Source organism: Herpailurus yagouaroundi, unplaced genomic scaffold (genome assembly GCF_014898765.1).
Source record: "Herpailurus yagouaroundi ecotype Mexico unplaced genomic scaffold, PumYag 191, whole genome shotgun sequence".
In the NCBI taxonomy this organism is placed as follows: domain Eukaryota; kingdom Metazoa; phylum Chordata; class Mammalia; order Carnivora; family Felidae; genus Herpailurus; species Herpailurus yagouaroundi.
Window position 1 is genome coordinate 12,094,623 of NW_024412422.1, and position 21,959 is coordinate 12,116,581.

The following is a 21,959-nucleotide window of genomic DNA, read 5'->3' on the forward strand; positions in this document are numbered from 1 at the left end:
ATACTTTATAGCTAAAGACACAAAAATGTTCACAAATATTATACCTCTGTTAGCAGATTCATTTTTCCAGGGGTATGGGTTAGCAATTCTGAAACTACGTTCTTGGATTGAACAATAAGTAAACATGTTGTGGATAGTAACAGCCAAGTTTCTCATTGTCAGACAGGAGTTATAAAGAAAAGGGGGTGGTGGTGTTGGACTGGAACTGGAGGTATCATGAATGCATGGGTTTTCGTGTACATATGTATGTATGTACACAAATAGATACAAAAATTGATCAGTATGTGTGTATGTGTCAATAAATGCATATGTTTCCTAGTTCTGTCTGCTGAGAGGCCCTAGAAGCAAGGAAACCCAAGTACAAAGGAGCACAAAACCTACTACCCACAAGTTGTTTTTGTCTACCATCCCCAATCAAAGGAACCAGGACTCTGGGAGAAGTGGCTGATTCCATTTGGGTTGGAGTCAGAGAAATACAAGTTAAGCCTAGCACACTTTAGTATATGTGCTGCCGAAGCGAGCACAAGCCTAGCACACTTTAAATTTCCCAAAAGTAAGTGCTCAAAAAATGCTGGAGACATGCCAAAGAGATAGTCTCCCAGTGGCCAAATATGGAGAGTTCAAGCAACAAAATAAATGATAGTTATGGATCATTACCCAGAAAGTAATATTAATATCCAAGAGTATTTTGTGATCTAAATAACAATAACAGATGAGGGGAAGGAAAGTTATTAAAGTGCAATTTCATCAGATAATAGAAAAACTACCCACCAAAAAATTACCATTTGTCAAGCATCACAGTAATAACTATTTTAGACCAAAAAAGCATCAATGGATGCTAAAATTAGTAGGCAAAAAGTATGATGAGAAACAGGATATTCATGTAGTTTCAAAGTATCTTCCACCACGACACCTTCAATTACTAACAGAAAAAAGTACCTTTACAGTGGAGAGATCTGGCAGATAACACCTTAATTATATGATAAAAATTAGGATTACCAAGGCAAGTCTCCATCATGTGCCTCCAGATATGATGTAGAAGAACACAGCGTCATTCTGTTGTATTCTTACTAAAAATACACAGCTGAAATTTAACCATGAAGAAATCAGGACAATTCAAAATCAGGGATATTCTAGTGAAGTGTCAAGGTAAAGAAAGGCAAAACAAGATTCAGAAAATGTTCCAGATTAAAGGAGACTGTTAACATTTAGGGAATCTGGGTAAATGGTATGTGGGAATTATATACTAAATTCTGTGAGTCTGAATTTATTTCAAAATTTAAAAAAATTGATGTGCATGTGTACAAGTATGAGTGTGTACATATGCACAGAAAAAGTCTTAACAGGTAGAGTAATAATAAAAGTGTTCATAGTGATTATCTCTGAAAATCTCTTATTTGTACTTTCTGATTTTTCTCTGATGAACTGATAATTGTACTGTTACACATAAATGTTAGCATTTGGAGTCTGCGAGAAGGGTATGTAGGAATTCTTTGTACTAATTTTGCAACTTTTTAGAAGTGAAATTATTTTAAAACGACAAGTTAAAAATAAACGAAACAGGGGCGCCTGGGTGGCGCAGTCGGTTAAGCGTCCCAGCCAGGTCACGATCTCGCGGTCCGTGAGTTCGAGCCCCGCGTCAGGCTCTGGGCTGATGGCTCAGAGCCTGGAGCCTGTTTCCGATTCTGTGTCTCCCTCTCTCTCTGCCCCTCCCCCGTTCATGCTCTGTCTCTCTCTGTCCCAAAAATAAATAAAAAAACGTTGAAAAAAAAAATAAACGAAACAAACAGGATGGGCCATATTATCGTAAGAATGTCACTAGCACCATAATGGCTACAATTTTAGTCTGGTTCACAGGTGATGGCCCTCTAGTGTGCATGGCAGATAACTGCTAATCAACTAGAGATACAACTTTAGTCATTCTCAGCTTGCCCAACCAAATGACTGACAGGTGGTGTTACTAGAGAGGAAACCTATCTGCCATTCCCGGCGTGGAGTGTGTTCTGTAATGGGGCAAGAGGGAGGGAAGGAGGAGGCCCAGTGAAGAGCATAGGAAATATCTTAGGGACGGTCCCTGAATGCCATTCTGAGGAGTTTAGGTGTAATCTCATGGGAAAAAAGGAATGATCCAAGAGTTTTGAAGACAGGAGAGTGACGTGTAAAAATAACATTTAATGAGCGCCGACCATGTGCCAGCTCCATATATTGGTTCAATTAGTTTCCACAGTTCTAATTAATGGGTAGTATTATTATCTCCATTTTACTGATTAAAAAAAAAAAAAAAAAAAAAACTAAGACAAAGAGGAGTAACTTGTCCTAGTCACACAGCTAGTAAGTGGCAAGCAGGGATGTGAACCCAGGAACTCTAAATCTGGAGCCAGCACTCTGAACCCCTGTACTCCATCCTCAACTAGAAGGTTTGCACAAAATCTTCTAAAATACTTTGAGGAGAACCAGAGTGCAGGGGAATGGAGGCATGGAGGCCAACTTGAAGGCTCACAGTAGTTTAGGAGGAAGATGGTATGGGGATAAATACTTAACCATATTGGAATTTCAGTTTTGCAGGAATTTGCCACATTAAGGCAAATAATTCCCTTTAAAAATAGAATGTCCTTTTTAGAATTTAAGTGACATGATGGGAAATTTGAAGAAGAGTACCTGTAATGGTGCTCATGGAGCTTACAGTTCTTTATACATGTCACTTTCCCTACTGAGGAAACGGGCAATCTTAGTGAATTTCAGGGAGGTGAAGCAGTCAGAAAATGTTTTTGTGTCGTCATCTGTGAAAAAGTAAGCACATAACATGTGACCAAAAAAAGGAGGGGGAAAACACTTTCGTATAATCAAAGGACAAATTTCTGTTTTCACTTTATGGCCAAGCTAGGAATACAGAAGAGAAAACTGTCAACTGCTAGGAATGTAACAGGTATTCAGTAAACACTTATAGGGGCACCTAGGTGGCTCAGTGGGTTGAGCTCCGACTTCAGCTCAGGTCGTGATCTCGCAGTCTGTGAGATCAAGCCCCGCATTGGGCTCTGTGCTGACAGCTCAGAACTTGGAGCTTGCTTCGGATCTTGTGTTTCCCTCTCTCTCTGCCCCTCCCATGCTCATGCTCTGTCTCTCTGTCTCTCTGTCTCTCTGTCTCTCTCTCTCTCTCTCTCTCTCTCAAAAATAAAATAAACATTAAAAATTTTTAAAGAGGGGTGCCTGGGTGGCTCAGTTGGTTAAGCGTCCAACTTCGGCTCAGGTCATGATCTCAAGGTCAGTAGATTTAAACCCCATGTTGGGCTCTGTGCTGACAGCCTGGAGCCTGCTTCAGACTCTGTGTCTCCCTCTCTCTGTGCCCCTCCCCCGTTCAAGTTCTGTCTCTCAAAAATAAATAAATGTTAAATTTTTTTTTAATTTTTTAAAGAAAAAAATAAACACTCATAGCATCAAACTGAATAATAAATGGAGTTTACAACCCAATTTTACTACTCTAAAAATCTTTTATACAGCATAAAAGATAGCGACTTTTACAAATATTCTTTCTCCCTTCAATTTTCTAATTCTAAGAAACTCATATTTCCAGTAAAAGAAGCTTGAATAAAACATTAATGTAAACATGTTAAATTGGGACTGGTATTTCAGATACTTCAGTTTTCTAATAAATCCTATTTATCTTCAGCTCAATAGATATAATAAGGTTTAACACAACAGCACTCCATAAAGCTTATTATCCACCTAGTAAAATGTTGGTAATACAAATGTTATTAGCTGGGACTCCACTATGAAAAAATTTATGATGTTTGTTGGGATGAAATTTGTATTTGTACTACAATGAGTAAAGGGTTTCCCAGCCAAATTTGAAAACTAAAATGAGGACACTTATTTTAGAAAAGAAATTATATGACTTTAGCAAAGTATTTGTACTCACAGATAAGTATCTTGTAAGAAATCATAATTTATTCTTTTAAACAAGTGACCCAAATCTCTACTTGAATATACTTTGTTACTCAATGAGCAATTTTTAACTCTTTTGTACGGACAGCCTATATAAGTCAGTCTTTGCACCATCTCAGACTGGTTTCACCTCTGCCCTATCAAAAAGTAAGGATGAACTAAATTCAGGATATTGGGGTGAGCTTGGGCAAGGAGACTGCAAAAGGAGACAGATGATGAGAATTCCTGACTGAGACACGGTCGGGTCGGTCGCGTCTCAACGCTTTCCCTTTACCTTCCTCAGATACGGAGACCCCGGCACCTCCTCTGTGTCGCTGACGCTGCTTTCCGACACTTCACTCCTGTCTCCATTCGCTCTTTTCATTATGGGGCTGCCACAGTTTTCCAGTGCAGAGACATCTGTGAGAGTCTCCTTCGGATAAAGCCTTTTAGGTGCTACTTTTCTCAGGATACATTCTGGGGTCTTGCTGGTTACATTTTTACCAGCCTCTGAATTTGAACTCAGTGGCTCTGACCTGAGGTATTAAGAGATTAAATGAACGAACTGTTTGCCTGGAAATATATATTTTCATATAACTGATGAAGCAATATGGGATGACAGTGATAACACTGGTTTAGAGAATATATTGAAACAACACAGAACTAGTTGTTGAAAGTTAAAATTTACATATATGATTATTTAGAAATTCTCCCTACAGATTCAAATTCTTCAGTAAAGCAACCCAGTGTGCATGAGACAAACCTGTGATGTAGTAACAGGACCAAAAGTTAGAAAAAAAGTCAAATACTAAACATCTGTATGATAATATTTTATACAGTCAATAAAAATCATGTTTCCAGGGCCACCTGGCCAACTCAGTCTGTAGAGCATGTGACTCTTGATCTCACGGTTGTGAGTTCAGGCCCCATGTTGTATGCAGAAATTACTTAGAAATAAAATCTTAAAGAAAAACCATGTTTCCGAATCATAATCAGTGATACTGGAACATATTCACAATATATTCTGTGGGGGAAAAACAAGATACAAAACTACATATGCTATATGATCCTGATCTTATTTTAAAACGCAAGTATATGCAAAATAAGAGAAAAAAAAAAGGTGAGGCAAATGTTAGCAGTGGCTATCTCTAGGTAGTGCAATTTTGATTATCTTCTTTCTACTTTTCTGTATTTTCCAAATTTCCCATAGTACCTTTAAGCTACTTTTACAGTGAAGAACCCTGCACCAAAAAAAAAAAAAAAAAAAAATTTAAAAAGGAAAAAAAAAAAAGGAAAGAAAAACAATGGCTGTCTCCTTGTCTGAGAAAGAGAGTTCTAGGCAGTGAATAAAAACTGTCCGGTGAAGCTTAACACCATATCCCTCCTAAAAAATGACTACCAAAAATGGAAATGAGTTTTGGGTAGTAACAAAGATAAACCAAAACTATTAAATTCTGATCAGAACAGAAAAAGCAAATTTCCAACACATGACTGAGGATATCTCAATGCTAGTTAGGTCCTACCATAGCTCTTCCTGATTCAGTCAATCTGATCTAATGTTTTGTTCCTCGACTGTTTCCTAAATGAATGCCGATGAATTATTTCAGGATAAGATTGCAATGGCTTTTTCCCAAACAATAAAGACGTTGAAACATTGGCCTTACCTTTTTTGTTTTTGGGAAAGACACAGTGACTGCGGAGAAGATGCTCTACTTGGCTCATCAGCTAATGTAGCCAAAATAAAGTTAGCTTCCAATAACATATCATCAATACTTAAAGCCATAGGTCTAAAAAAAGGCAAAGTCAGAGCAAACATCATACACATTTTCTGATGGACACTGGGAAAACATTAAAAAATGACACTTAATTCAAGAGTAAAAGGAGATCATAGAAGTAGAAGTCCTTTTTGTCTTTTCACAAAGTTAACGCAGTCCTAAGGGCTGAACGGACCTTAGACATCATCAGATCTAATTTCATAAAACACATCTATCCTAACCTAATCTCACTTGAAATTTTAGTTCTGAAATACCATAGAAAATATCATAGCTTCATAGAGATTAGACTTATTTAAGCCATGTATAATTTTCTAATTAGGCAATTTACTTGGCACGATGTCAAATTTATAAGTGTTTTCACTCTGCAGAATATATCTTTCTCAATTACCAATTAAAAAATGCCCTGTTATGGCATCCTTCAAAATTCTAGTTTGATAAGTGTTGCTGATAAAGTAAGCAATTCCTGAGGTGTGAATTAACTGCAAAGCGATCCAAAGGGTTTTATTATTGATATATAACAACAATTAAAAAAAAAAAAAAAACTCAGAAAACTTCCCAAGGACTTACTTCCCAGGAAAATCAAAATGAATGGCTATAGGAGCATGCGTAGCTTCTGAAAACGTCAGTATTCCCTGAAAGAAAATAAGAAGAAAAATAGTTGAAATCTTTATTTAAAAATTACCAGTGAAATTTTGACACAAATTTTTGTTTACCTTCAATTCTTTGAAGCAAAATGTTATTTCACTATCAACTCCAATTTGAAAGAAGTCAAACTCATCTGGGCCAACAAACATCTCACTGTACACAGAACTGGTCAAATCTGTTCGATATTATAGGAAAATAAAGAATAAAATTAGTTCCAGAGGTACTTGTGAAGTTTTAAAATTTTTTTTTTTTTTTTTTTGAGAGAGAGAGAGAGCGCATGTGTGAGCATGGAGACACAGAGAGATGGAGAGAGAGAATCCCAAGCTGGTTCCACACTGTCAGCACAGAGCCCAATGTGGGGCTCGATCTCACAAACTGTGAGATCATGACCTGAGCTGAAATCAAGAGTCGGATGCTTAACCCACTGAGCCACCCAGGCACCCCATTTGTTAAATTTTAATATGAAAATACAACTGTAAGTGGTAGATTAAAAATAGCCACAAGTCCTTTGACATCCCTTCATTGAGAGATGGGGTCTATGTCTATGTCCCCCTCTCCTGAATTTGGGTAGGAGGGCTCTCTGACTACTGCGACCAATAGGATATGGCGCTATAGGTGAAATGACCTGGTGCTGGTTTCTGAAGAGACTGGCAACTTCTACTTCCTCTATTCTCTATCCCCTTCCTCTATCCTAGAACACCCACTCTTGGAGCTCAGCCACCATGCTGACTTCATGCTATATGAAGTCCAAGTTAATGGAGAGGCCATATCTATGCAGTCACTCTGGTTAACGGCCCAACTGTGTTCCCAAGATCAACTACCAGACATCTTGGATGTCTTCAGATGATTCCAGACCCAGCCGCTATCTAACTACAATTGCATGAAAGACCCCCAAGTGAGAACTGTCTAGCTGAGCCTCGTAAACCCACAGAAACATAAGTGACAAGAATAAATTATTTTGTTTTTTTTTTTAATTTTTTTCAACGTTTTTATTTATTTTTGGGATAGAGAGAGACAGAGCATGAACGGGGGAGGGGCAGAGAGAGAGGGAGACACAGAATCGGAAACAGGCTCCAGGCTCTGAGCCATCAGCCCAGAGCCTGACGCAGGGCTCGAACTCACGGACCGCGAGATCGTGATCTGGCTGAAGTCGGACGCTTAACCGACTGTGCCACCCAGGCGCCCCTAAATTATTTTGTTTTTCACTGCAAAAATGTTTGATATAAATGCTCAGAAATATATACACACACACGAGTACCTTTTCTTCCATTTTCTTTTTACACCTTACTTGAAGTGTAATTAACATACACTGTTATATTAGTTTCACATATATAATAATTCAACAATTCTATACATTCCTCAGTATTCATCAATATAAGTGTATTTTTAATCCCCTTTATCTGTATCAACCATCCCCCTACTTACCTTCCCTCTGCCAACCACTGGTTTGTTCTCTATACTTACGAGAATGGGCAAGGGGCGCCTGGGTGGCTCAGTTGGTTAATTGTCCAACTTCAGTTCAGGTCATGATCTCACAGTTTGTGGGTTCAAGCCCCACGTCGGGCTCTGTGCTGACAGCTCAGAGCTCAGAGCCTGGAGCCTGCTTGGGATTCTGTGTTTCATTCTCTCTCTGCCCCTCCCCCACTCGTGCTCTGTCTCTGTCTCTCAAAAATAAACGTAGAAAAAAAAATTTTTTTTTTAAAAAGAGAGAGAATGCTGGGGCACCTGGGTGGCTCAGTCAGTTAAGTCTTTGGCTCAGGTCATGATATCACAGCTCATGAGTTCAAGCCCCACATTGGGCTCTGCTTGGAGCCTGCTTCAGATTCTGTGTCTCCCTCTCTCTCTGCCCACCCCTGCTCGTGCTCTGTCTCTCTCTCTCCTTCAAAAATAAATAAACATTAAAAAAAATAAAAGAGACTGCTTTTTGTTTGTTTCTCTTCTTTGTTCGTTCATTTGTTTCTTAAATTCCACATGAGTGAAATCATATAGTATTTGTCCTTCTCTGATTGATTTATTGCATTTAGCATTATATCCTTTAGGTACACCCACGTTGTTTTAAATGGAAAAATTTCATTCTTTTTTATGGCTGAGTAATATTACATTATATACATACCACATCTTCTTTATCCATTCGTCTATGGATGGACTTGGGTTGCTTCCAAATCTTGGCTGTTCTAAATAATGCTACAGTGAACACAGGGGTGCATTATCTTTCCAAGTCAGTGTTTACATTTCCTTTGGCTAAATACCCAATAGTGGAATTATTGGATCATATTGTATTTGGGTTTTTTTTTTTTTTAAGTTTATTTAAGAGAGAGAGAGAGACAGCAAGCACAAGCAGCGAAGGTGCAGAGAGAGAGGTAGAGAGAAGATCCCAAGCACAGAGCCCGAGACAGGGCTCAATCTCACAAACCATGAGACCATGACCTGAGCTGAAATCAAGGGTCGGATGCTTAACCAACTGAGCCACCCACATGCTCCTAGTATTTCAATTTTTAATTTTTTCAGGAAACTCTATACTATTTTACACAGAGGCTGCACCAATTTATATTCTCACCATCCGTGCACAAGAGTTCTTTTTTCTCAACATCCTCGCCAACACTTATTTCTATGTTTTTTATTTTAGCCATTCTGACAGCTTTAAGATGATTATCTCATTGTGTGTTGTGTTTTTTTTTTCTTTAAAGGAAGACAGACTACCACATGCAACACCTCATTTGTATGTGTCTCAAGTCTTGGAAGCTTGACTACCCAAGTTCTCCTGCAAAAGGACCGTGAGAGCTTGTTTGAAGGTTGTAGCAGGGGAGAGCAGCTACTTGTATACCGTTGACCAAAGAACAGTCCTCTATCAGGGAAGGTCATCCTCTTCAACTGAGCACACAGCTTCTGGAGGGACACACATCAAGCGGTAAGGGAGGAAGGGGACACCTGCCTAGCCAGACAGATTAGCCAAATCAACCCTGGCAATGGATGGGGTGACAGATGTTGCAGCCAGGTCATCCTCACATCCTCATTGTGGTTTTGATTTGCATTTCCCTGCTGATGAGCGATGTTGAGCATCTTTTCATATGTCTGTGGCCATCTGTATGCCTTCTTTGGAAAAATGGGTATTTAGGTCCTCTGACCTTTTTTTATTGAATTACTTTTAATAGCTTCACAGTATTTCATTACTTTCACTCAACCAATCTTCTGTCGTTAAATCTAAAGTATACAAGGAAATGTCCCAAACTATTAAAACTGCTTACTTCTGGATAGTGGGATTTCAGGTGACTTTTTTTTTTTTTTTTAGTGTTTGTGTTTTTTATTTTCTTCAATGGACATGAATTATGTAAGAACAAAGGATAAACAGTATATACTTTTTAAAAGGATCAAACACTACCCTAAAAATACATTATTATCAAACAAGAAGGCTCATGTCACTCCCAGTGTACTAGTACAGATTAAGTTTAATAATAAACAGATGGGGCCCAGGAGTTAAGCATCCAACTTTGGCTCAGGTCATGATCTCACAGTTCATGGGTTCGAGCCCCACATCAGGCTCTGTGCTGACAACTCGGAGCCTGGAGCCTGCTTCAGATTCTGTGTCTCCCACTCTCTCTGTCCCTCCCCCACTTGCATTCTGTCTCTGTCTCTCAAAAATGAATGAATGTTTTAAAAAACTTAAAAAACAAAATGAATCATTGGGTCTCCAATTGCTACTTGTGCCCATAAGTCCCCAGTCAACCATAACTATAACTACTCATTAGAAAGCTTCTCACAAGGGACAGTGTCTCCTGGTGAGACACAATGGCCATCTTTATTCAGAGATGGCACTACGGAATATAAAACAGACCTTTTACTAGAATAAGCATATATTTTCCAAATCATGCACTTCTGGGTGTCAAAAAACAATGCTAGATAAGACTTCAGAGAAACAATAATAACACAGTGGTATTGGGCCTGTGCCTTGAAGCCTACATTCAGATAATATTCCAGCCCTACTAACTGTGTGACACCAGGCAAGTCACTTAGTTTCTCTGTGCTTCATATTCTTCACATGGAAAAATGGGCATAATAGTACCCACATCACAGAGTTGTTACAAACATTACATGAATTCACAACTGGAAACCGTTTAGAAAAGAACATGGCACCAACTAAATACCACAAAAGTCATCTGATCCAATTTTAGCCCTGGTTCTACCGGTTTTTCACTTCAAATAATACAATTCCCTCCCTTCATATTCTTTACTGCTATCCCTCTCTCTCTCTCTCTCTCTCTCTCTCTCTCTCTCTGTCACACACACACACACACACACACACACACACACACACAATTACCCAAAATTAAAGAGTCTCAAACAGCTTGTGTCTGAAAGACCCTAGTCAATTTTCTTGGTAGCAAAACTCCCAATTTAATCATGCCTTAGTTTCTCCATTAAATCCAGGTAACTCTTGGAAGAGCTGACTTAAGATGTAGTCACATTTTTCTGCCGTGTGTATTTGCCATCTGGAATATCTTACATCTCTAATTTGGAGCTACTTTTTCTTCTTAGGTGATCAAAGATAATCTCAATTGGATTGCTCCCTCTTAATTTTTTTTTTTTTGTGCCAAACACAAAGGGTGATAAAAGATGAAAAACAGGGGCACCTGGTTGGCTTTTTGGAAAAGCATGCAACTCTTGATCTTGGGGTTGTGAGTTTGAGCCCCACAGTGGATGTAGAAATTACTAAAAACAAAACAAAACAAAAAAAAACTTTAAAAAAAAGATGAAAAACAGATCTTAAAATCTTAACTGAAGATACACTTTTCTCAGTAACCATTCTCCTAATTGTATATTTTTAAATCTTTTTTAATGTTTATTTTTGAGAGAGAGAGAGTGAACATGCATGCCCATGCTCTTGTGGGGGAGGGGCAGAGAGAGAGGGAGACACAGAATCCAAACCAGGCTCCAAGCTCTGAGCTGGCAGCACAGAGCCTGATGCAAGGGTCTAACTAATGAACCATGAGATCATGACCTGAGCTGAAGTTGAATGCTTAACCAACTAAGCCACCCAGGCACCCCACCATTCTCCTAATTTTAAAACACCTGAATTTCCAAAAACAAACTCAACATGGATGAAAGACCTAAATGTAAGACAGAAACAATCAAAATCCTAGAGGAGAAAGCAGGCAAAAACCTCTTTGACCTTGGCCACAGCAACTTCTTACTCAACAGGTCTCCAGAAGCAAGGGAAACCAAAGCAAAAATGAAATATTGAGACTTCATCAAAATAAAAAGCTTCTGCACAGCGAAGGAAACAATCAGCATAACCAAAAGTCAACCGACAGAATGGAAGAAGATATTTGCAAATGACATATCAGATAAAGGGTTAGTATGCAAAATCTATAAAGAACTTATAAAACTCAACACCCAAAAAAAACAAATAATAAGTGAAGAAATGTGCAAAAGACATGAATAGACACTTCTCCAAAGAAGACATCCAGATGGCCAACTGACACATGAAAAAATGCTCAACATCACTCATCATCAGGGAAATACAAATCAAAATCACAATGAGATACCACCTCACAGCTGTCAGAATAGCTAACATTAACAACTCAGGCAACGACAGATGTTGGCGAGGATGCAGAGAAAAAGGATCTCTTTTGCACTGCTGGTGGGAATGCAAACTGGTGCAGCCACTCTGGAAAACAATATGGAGGTTCCTCAAAAAATTAAAAATAGAACTACCCTACGACCCAGCAATTGCACTACTAGGTATTTATCCAAGGGATACAGTTGTGCTGTTTCGAAGGGGCACATGCACCCCGATGTTTACAGTAGCGCTATCAACAATAGCCAAAGTATGGAAAGAGCCCAAATGTCCATCTATGGATGAATGTATAAAGAAAATGTGGTATTCGGGGCGCCTGGGTGGCGCAGTCGGTTAAGCGTCCGACTTCAGCCAGGTCAAGATCTCACGGTCCGTGAGTTCAAGCCCCGCGTCGGGCTCTGGGCTGATGGCTCGGAGCCTGGAGCCTGTTTCCGATTCTGTGTCTCCCTCTCTCTCTGCCCCTCCCCCGTTCATGCTCTGTCTCTCTCTGTCCCAAAAATAAATAAACGTTAAAAAAAAAGAAAATGTGGTATATATATACAATGGGGTATTACTCGGCAATCAAAAAGAATCTTGTCATTTGAAACTGTGTGGATGGAACTAGAAGGTACTATGCTAAGCGAAATTAGAGAAAGACAAATATCATATTATTTCACTCACATGAAGAATTTAAGATACAAAACAGATGAACATAAGGGAAGGGAAGCAAAAATAATATAAAAAGAAGGAGGGGAACAAAACATAAAAGACTCTTAAATATAGAAAACAAACAGAGAGTTGCCAGAGGGGGTGTGAGAGGGGGGATAAGCTAAATGGGTTAAGAGACATTAAGGAATCTACTCCTGAAATCATTGTTGCACTATATGCTAGCTTGGATATAAATTAAAAAATCAATCAATTAATTAATATAAAAATAAAACAACCTGAATCTCAAAGCCAAATATCTTAATTATTGGTTATGTTCCATTTCCTGGATCTCTCAAAAATTTTAATGATCTTTCTACATCTTACTGCTTTTTAGACAAGAATAAATGTCATGCCACTAATGTTTACTGTGGTCAGTAATCAAGAAAATCAGGAAGTGACATTCCATGCAAGTGCCCTGACAGATGTAGTCCTTACCCACTGGTTCCTCACTGGAACTCTTAAGGCAAACACTGAGTGGGGTAACAGCAAGAGTAACTTCTTCTTGACTTGATGTGAAAAGAACAATTGCCTCAGCAAGCACTCTACAAAATGTAAAGAAAAGTACTACGTTATTTGAAAAACAAGCAGAAAAAAAAGTCTTATTAAATAAGACTCAAATCTTTAATCTGGAAATAAACAGGTTAGTCAGGATAGATTTTTAAAAACTTACCAAAAAAAAAAAAAACCACGTATTTTCTTTTTTCTATGTGAGCTGCAATATTTTTAGTGTATTTTAAAACGGCAACTTCATTTGACAGGCCAAGAAAATAGTAAAATATATTCTTAGTAAGACATGTGAAAGCTGCAAGATAAACCAGACACTGGAAGAAAATGTTTTTAATTCTATGTTTTTAAATGATCAATATATATTTTTAATGGCCTGCAATGATACGCCTAAGGGAGATATAAGAAAACAGAGCTGTTCAAATAGAACCTGCTGCAGACTCAGGTGAGGGTAGAGGTTTACAAACAGCCTGCTGCCTATATTCTCTTTCCCGTTGTTATTTGTCCTACATTATACCTATACTTTCAAGGTTGTCTTGACATCCCAAATGCTCTTTTATCCTGGGGCTCCCTTTTTAAAAACAGCTTTATTGATACAGAATTCACATACTGTACAATTCACAGATTTAAAGTTTTAATTTGTATTTCCCTAACTACTAATGATGGTGAGCACCTTTTCATGTGCTTTTCAGCCATTTGTATATCTTCTTTGGCAAAATATCTATTCAAATCCTTTGCCAGCTCTTAATTATGTTATCTTTTTATTATTGCATTACAACTTCTGGGATACTTTTTAAATTGAGGTGTTGTTAGATAAAAAATGAGATTCTTAGAATTTATGTGATGTTGATGTTAACCTGATGCTAGACATTAGCTCAGCAGTGTTTCTTGACGCCAAAATGTCAGGAACACCTGCCAAATTCATCTAGCAACTTTTCCAGTGTTGGGGGGAGGTGTTTTATAAGATACCAAATAACCTGACGTTAAAAAATGACAACAGGGGCGCCTGGATGGCTCAGCCGGTTGCGTCCATCTTCGGCTCAGGTCATGATGTCATGGTTCGTGGGTTGAGCTGTGCTGACAGCTCAGAGCCTGGAGCCTGCTTCAGATTCTGTGTCTCTGTCTCTCTCTGCCCCTCCCCCCTTCAAAAGTAAATAAACATCAAAAAAATTTTTTAAAGACTCAGAAGGCAATATATAAATGCAAAGTATTATTAGGTAATATATTTCTGTCTTGGTATCACTTAATATAAAAATCCAGTAATAGGATATTTTTAGAACTTTCTTGCCACTAAATCATCATTGCTACCATTAAACAGTTATATCATCTACTATTATCTTTTTCATGGTTTCCTCTTCACTTTGTAAGGTGATTTCTACAAGTTAAATATTAGCTTTTTTAAAAAATATAACTGATTACAAAGCTTAATTCTTTACTATGTGCCCATATTCAGAAAAAGAAAAATAAATACCAGAGAATTCATTACCTTGGTTGAATCACTAGTGTATTAGAACACATATTCTTTTCAAAAATAACTTGCAAGGGCTGACTTTCTTGAAAACATACATTATGAGTTCTTCTAATACCTTAAAAAGAATAAATAAACCTTTTAATAATTTTAAGTGCAAAACAAACTATTTAAAAAGTCTAAGTGTCGCAGCCAAACAAAATTAAAGTAACATTTACTATCTATCAGGCAGGTGCATACATAGCTTGAAGGAACACTATTCCTCCATAAATGTGTTTATCGCCCCCTAGTGGACATTATGCAACATGCCGGGTCCTTGGACAGTATCAGTAGAGCTCCCAAGTTCTTTTGAAATACAGGTTAATTCTTAAATTGTGTGTAAGATAGTGATTGCCCATTACAGTTCACGTACTTACAATTCCCTTTCACTACCTTTTATCCACATCTATTATTTCCAGATTTCTGGGACTCTCGGAAGTCAGACATGAACATCTGGTCTGTGAATTCTTTTCTTCCAAGAGGAGGAAGAGAGGAAGAGTGTATAGCTGTAACGGCTATGACCCCAGGTGCCAGGAACTGTAGTACACATTTTACATACATGACCTCTGATCTTCACAATATTCCTATGGTGTAAGCACTTACTCTCAGAAGAGGAAACTGTAGCTGAGAGAGACTGACTTTCCAAGGCTATGCTATTTTAACATGTATAGTCAAAATTTGAACCTAAGTTTGAATACAGAGCCAATGTAATAAAATCCAAGTGGGCTGTAACTTTCTACAGCATAATAATGTTGCAGTGAGAATCAAAAGGGCTCACTAGAAACAATGTTTCTCAACTAACTGGGATTTTTTGGTACCAAATTAATAACAGCAACATTTATTAATTTCTTAAGTATTTACTGACCACCTACTACGTACAAAGCTACATTAGTTAGTTTTTTATGGATAATAAACCAAAATAACAAACATTTGTTGTTTCTCACAATTCGACTGAGTCCTTCTGGTTTAGGCTGGCTTAGCTGTGGCTGGACGTTTTGGATGGCTTCACTTTCAGGTCTAGGGCCTCAGTAGACAACAGGCATGGCGGGGGCCTGCGGGGCCAGCAGAGGCCTCTCACCACATGGTCCCTCATCCTCCATAAGTCTATACTGTGCTGCATTTATTCTCATGCTGAGGAAAAGTTCCTACTTTAACAGGGGAAACTGCCAGGCCTCTTAAGGCCTAGGCTTGGAACTCACAGAATATCACTTCTATTGCATCTAATTGATAAAGCCCAAGGCAAGCCATGATTCCAGCTGGGGAATCAGACTCCAGCTTTTGAAGAGGGGGGTGTTGCAAATAATTTGTGAGATCTTTTTTTTTGGTAATCTACTACACACGAACAATTTTAGGAGCTGGGGATTAGCAAAGAACAAATCAGACAAAAATCTCTATCCTCATAGTGTTTACATTCTAGGGAGAGGAGACAGACAATAAGAAAATAAATAAGTAAATAATATGTCACAGGGTGATAAAGACCACAGAAAAGCAAAGCAGGAAAGACACTAGGGAGTCCCAGTGGTGGTAGGTAGCAATTGCAAATAGAGAGGTCACGAAAGACCTCATGGAAATGACACCATCTGAGTGAAGACTTGGAGGAAGTGAAACGGCAAGTTACATGCTACCTGGGAGAAGGAGCTTACTGGGCAGAGGGCTTCCAACCCATGTAGGACCTCACTGGCCATTGAAAGATCATTGGCTAATACCCTGTGTAAAATGGGAAGGTGGTTTTGGGTTTTTTGTGGTTTTTTTTTTTTTTTTTTTTTGAGAGAGAGAGTTTTGAGCGCTAGAGTAACATAAGCTGACCTATTTCATCTTTGCTTTCGTCCATAAATTTTAGATGTACTACAAAGAGCATGGCATTGTGAAGGATCACTGTGATTTCTATTTGGGGAAGACACAAATCTAAAAAGTTGGCATAGCTTACCTATTTTAAAAAATATTTTCAAGTTACTTTTGGAGGGACACTTAATAGATAGATGCTGACGGTAGAAAGTTCAAAAGATACCAGAGAGACAGTGAAAAGTAAGTCATCCTCCACTCCTGACTCCTGCCAGCCCTGTATCCTCCACAGAGGCAACTACCGTTACCGGTTTCGCAGGTACTGTTCACAAACAGCCCCGGCACACACAGCACAAGCATACCTCTAAATATTTCCCTCAAGCGAATACTGGCATTGCCAAAGATGTCTAGGCTGAGAAATGTCTAATCTGTCGTTCCTGATGCTCCTTTTCTTGCCATCGGCTTCCTTCACCTTTTACCTTATGAACAGGTGCTAAACACTTTCAACCTGTGCCTTTGATCACACTGCTCCCTCATCACAGAATGCCTTCCCATTTCTGCCTGCTGGAAACTTACCCAGATGTGATGCCACTAACCAGAAAGCCTTTCCTCTTCAGCTTTCTCTCCTTCGAGTCTCTGGCTCAAAGAACATCCAGTGTCCCTTGTTCGAGTAATTTGGTTTGATGTACCTCTTCGCTGTGGTTTTTCTAGTTTCTAGTTTAATAACAATAACAATCTCCCTAGGTAGCATGCAAATGGCATAAACATTTAGAAGTCCTGTTTCCCCCCTGGGTCATTTATAGGCTTTATCTTATGCTGCACAAAGCACTGGACTGTAATGAGACAAGGGATTTTTCATCAGAATTGACTTCTGGGCCACCTGGGTGGCTCAGTGGGTTAAGCGTCAGACTCTGGATTTCAGTTCAGGTCATGACCACATGGTTCGTGAATTTGAGCCCTGCATTGGGCTGACGGTGCAAAGCCTGCTTGGGATTCTCTCTCTCTCCCTCTCTCTGCCCCTCCCCGACTTGTGCTCTCTCTCACTATAAGAAAACCTTAAAAAAAAAAAAAAAAAAAGAGGAACTGACTGCCTTCTTTGATAAAATAGCACTATTAACAACAACAACAACAACAACAGCTGAATTAATGCAAATGCTTAGTAATGTATTTGGCCTAAATTCTGGCATAAGCTCGCTATCTTCTCACAGAACAGTAACAACAATTTAGGGCCCAGGAGCCAGTCGATGGACCATGCTGAGTAGTGGGTGTCTCATACCATCTGCTCCTGCCATGGGATTCCTGGCCCTATGAAAGAATTCTACCTGCCACTTCATAAGCTCTATTTCAAACTTCCCTCAATGGGTCCAGAGAACTCTTTCAAACCTGAAAGGGTACAGCTAAGGACGAACCATTAGTTTGGAGATGTTACATTTGTAGAGTTTAGAATTTTAGGGGCTAGTGATACTTCAAAAATCTTGTAAGTTATTCAAATATTCCTCAATCCCTGTAAGTTCACCATTGAGTTTAAAATCATTAGCACATCTGTAGAATGCCCAAAACTTGAAAACTTGAAGGAGTCCAACCTTCTTGACATCACTTCATTAATATATGCGTATGATTCAAAGTCTCATTTTCATTCAGTATCCCAGTGCACTCCTCTTATGGAAGAAGCTCCCCTCTGTTGGAGTCCTGTCCCCTTGAGCCAGGACAGAACATATTAGCAGGTGGTTCATATCCGAGTGTGTTCTTCAGGAACTCATGGACTCATTTTTAGAAACTCTAGGGCCAGTGCAAAAGAAAAGTATGGAGAATTGGTAGAATTATTAATGACATAAATATTTCAGCTAAATCTTGCTTCTCAGTGGTATAAATCCTTTTTTATCTATTTGCAGATGCTAAATAATTCAAGAAATCACTGTTACATAAACTTTTCATGGTTAGATTTAGAGAAGTCAGTCCTTTTTAGTAGCGCGGTTTTTTTTCAAGTGTTTTCTATCAGTGAAGAGAGACAGACTTACATCACTATCCTTAATTTCTTACCAAATCCCAAATATGTATTTCTAGCAGCTTATTGGCTATCCCTGCCCAGGTGGTTTTTCTCAACTAAATTTGAACGTTTCTCCACCAGATTATAAATATAAAGTTGCAAGCTTTGTTTTCTGGGTACACACAGTTTGGGGAAGTATAACTACTTACCTAATTAAGTAGCAGCATCTATCTCCTGTTCCCCTTCTTTCCTGAGCTGTCCCTTCCCCATTTTGCAGCTGCCATGAGGTTTGGGTGGGATTGACTCTACTTCCAGCATCACTGATGGGCCCTCATTGGTAGAAATTAATTGGTATAATTTTATCCCCCCCCACAATTAAATTTGGACCAGGTATGATGCTTAAAGAGTGAATTTCCTGGCCATGAAGATTAGTTTAGGTTGGTCCAATCAGAGCAAAGGCAAGAACTTTTGTTTAATGGATACATGAGGTAAGGCTCTCGCTCCCACTGGATGTGAAAGAGGAAGCATCTAGCCTCAGCTGCTGCTGCAAGCCACCTTATTATTGAAAGTTTATCAGAGAAACTAGCCTTAGGGTAAGTCACGTGGAGGAAAGGAGAGTTGAGTGAATTTTAAAAAGAAAAAGGAGAGGGAGGGGCACCTGGGTGGCTCAGTCAGTTGAGTGTCTGACTTCAGCTCAGGCCATAATAGGGCTTGCCGCTGTCAGCGGAGAGCCTGCTTCGGATCCTCTGTCTCCCTCTCTCTCTGACCACCCCCACTCATGCTCTGTCTCTCAAAAAATAAAATAAAAAGGAGAAGGAAAAGAAGCAGCAGCTGCTGCAGCCTGAACCAAACCCACACCTGTGACCCAATTTTGAACTTTTCATTTCCATGAGCCAATATTTCTCCTTATTGTTAAAGTTAGTTTGAGTTAGATTTTCTGTTTTTTTTTTTTTTTCCTGCTACTTGCAACTTAAAGCATCCCAACTCATATAGCCTTCCTACAAAAGCTACTGAAAATCAACCAATTGGAGTGCCTGGGTGGCTCAGTCAGTTAAGTGTCAACCCTTGATTTCAGCCCAGGTCATGATCTCACGGTTCGTGAGTTTGAGCCCTACGTTGGAATCCACGCCATTAGTGCAGAGCCTGCTTGGGATTCTCTCTCTCTGCCCCTCCCTTGCTCGTGCTTTCTCTCTCTCAAAATAAATGAATAAACTTAAAAAACAAAACAACGAGGGGCGCCTGGGTGGCGCAGTCAGTTAAGCGTCCGACTTCAGCCAGGTCACGATCTCGCGGTCCGTGAGTTCGAGCCCCGCGTCAGGCTCTGGGCTGATGGCTCAGAGCCTGGAGCCTGTTTCCGATTCTGTGTCTCCCTCTCTCTCTGCCCCTCCCCCGTTCATGCTCTGTCTCTCTCTGTCCCAAAAATAAATAAAAAACGTTGAAAAAAAAAATTAAAAAAAAAACAAACAACGAATCACAAGTATGTATTAGACAGTAATCTAATCAATCTGCTTGAGAGATTCTTAAGAAACTGAGAAGTTGGTTGTTTAAAATCTAGCTGGAAATAAGGGTTGAGGGTAATTGTAATGACAGCAGTCATTGACTCTCTAGTACTTCCTCCGTGTCAGACACCACGCTATGTGCTTCACACAAGTGATCTCGCTTTACATTCACAACAACCTCCAAACGCGAGGGTAAGAGTATCCCCATTTTACAGAAAAGAAAATGAAAGTTCAGAGAGCTGATAAGAGAAACACTCTCCAAAGGCCAGATATACAAAGGAAGCCCTGTTATATTTCTAAGTTAGCATGACTGTTCATAAATTTTGTTCAAACCAAAAGGCTGATTAATGGCCTGCCATGCACACGTTGTACATCTGCTTTGAGAACGAGTAACCTAATGAAAATCACATTGTCAATGCTCCTGCTCCTGCATTCCTCGTGATTCCTGCCTATATGCTAATCTATCATCTTTCGAGCTTTTACAAAATGTAGAAATGTATATAACCCTGTAAGAACTGCTCATTCTCTAGAGCACTTTCTCCCCCATGAAGAGTGTGTTTCCCAGGCAGCTGTCCTAACTTGGGCTCGAATAAACTCTTTCTTACTTTCAGAGATTCTAAAAGCTTTGTTCAATTTGTGTTGACAAAGCTTATGCACTTTCACAAAGCTAATAAGAAGCATAGAAGGGGCGCCTGGGTGGTTCCGTCAATTAAGTGTCTGACATTGACTCAAGTCATGATCTCACAGTTCCTGGGTTCGAGCCCCGCGTCAGGCTCTGTGCTAACAGCACAGATTCTGTGTCTCCCTCTCTCTCTGCCCCTCCCCCACATGTGCTCTGTCTCTCTCTCTCTCTCTCTTGAAAGTAAATAAACATTAAAAAAAAAAGAAGATGGGGTGCCTGGGTGGCTCAGTCAGTTAAGCGTCTGACTTCGGCTCAGGTCATGATCTCACGGTCCATGAGTTTGACCCGTGCGTCGGGCTCTGTGCTGACGGCTTAGAGCCTGGAGCCTGTTTTGGATTCTGTGTCTCCCTCTCTCTCTGACCCTCCCCTGTTCATGCTCTGTCTCTCTGTCTCAAAAATAAATAAACGTTAAAAAAAATTAAAAACAAAAAAGAAGCAGCAGCAGCACAGAAGAATCCATACCCAAGTCTGTGATGTCAAGGCCTGCTGTGCTTTTAATCATGCTCTTTATGTGATTCTGCTATTACATGAACTAAAGTTCAAAGAAGGGGGAAATCATGTTAAATCATTGATATTTTGCAGGGGAAAAATTGAAGATTGTAATACAAGTATGAGGTGAAATTTAAGTAAGACATATAAGATCATTGTAACACTACAATAACCTTCCAGAAGACCATTCCGTTACAAAAAAAGATGTGGACTAATATCACAAGCATGAGCTTTTTTTTTTTTTTTTTTTTTTTATTTATTTATTTTGATAGAGACAGAGACAGAGTGTGAGTGGGGTAGGGGCAGAGAGAGAGGGAGACACAGAATCTGAAACAGGCTTCAGGCTCTGAGCTGTCCACACGGAGCCCGATGTGGGGCTCAAACCCATGAACTGTGAAATCATGATGTGAGCCAAAGTCGAACGCTTAACCAACTGAGCCACCCAAGCGCCCAGCACGAGCTTTTTTAAAGCATACAATTCTACATGCTAATGTCAAATAAAATAGCAGCAATCATAATAAATACAACAAGCTAACAGAGAATGTGCCAATGTTCTTTTAAACACTTTAGAACTATAACTTCCTCTAACTCATCAAATCCTTCCCTAAAACCCAAGGAAGCTGGTACTAACACGACCCTATTTTACACTGGGGGGGGGGGGGGGAATGAGGCAAACAGATGGAAAATAATTTGCTGAAAGTATCAGCAAAGAAAGGGCAGAGAAGGATTCCACCCTAGACCTTATGGCCTCCAGAGTCCATGCTCTTAACCACCGTGCTATACATACTTAAGCATGTAAATGTCCCGTGGGTACGTTTGAATATCTACCACTCAAGGCTGGGAGGCAGGAAATCTGTTTTACAGCTTCGTGTAACAGAGAGAACGTATAAAAGTTTTGGCTCCTAT

The 21,959-nt window shown here is 39.4% G+C and overlaps 1 protein-coding gene across 4 annotated transcripts in view; it reads right to left on the bottom strand.

The window, feature by feature from the left end:
• The window catches only part of RAD9B (RAD9 checkpoint clamp component B), a 29,841-nt gene that overhangs the window by 4,080 nt on the left and 3,802 nt on the right, over positions 1 to 21,959 (bottom strand). For all 4 annotated transcript variants that reach the window (XM_040443908.1, XM_040443910.1, XM_040443909.1 and 1 more), the window contains 6 exons: positions 14,594 to 14,693; positions 13,039 to 13,145; positions 6,410 to 6,516; positions 6,264 to 6,328; positions 5,586 to 5,708; positions 4,217 to 4,457 (listed from right to left, as the gene is read on the bottom strand). In XM_040443908.1, the coding sequence (XP_040299842.1) occupies positions 4,217 to 4,457; positions 5,586 to 5,708; positions 6,264 to 6,328; positions 6,410 to 6,516; positions 13,039 to 13,145; positions 14,594 to 14,693 (743 nt within the window). The remainder of the gene's footprint in view (positions 1 to 4,216; positions 4,458 to 5,585; positions 5,709 to 6,263; positions 6,329 to 6,409; positions 6,517 to 13,038; positions 13,146 to 14,593; positions 14,694 to 21,959) is intronic.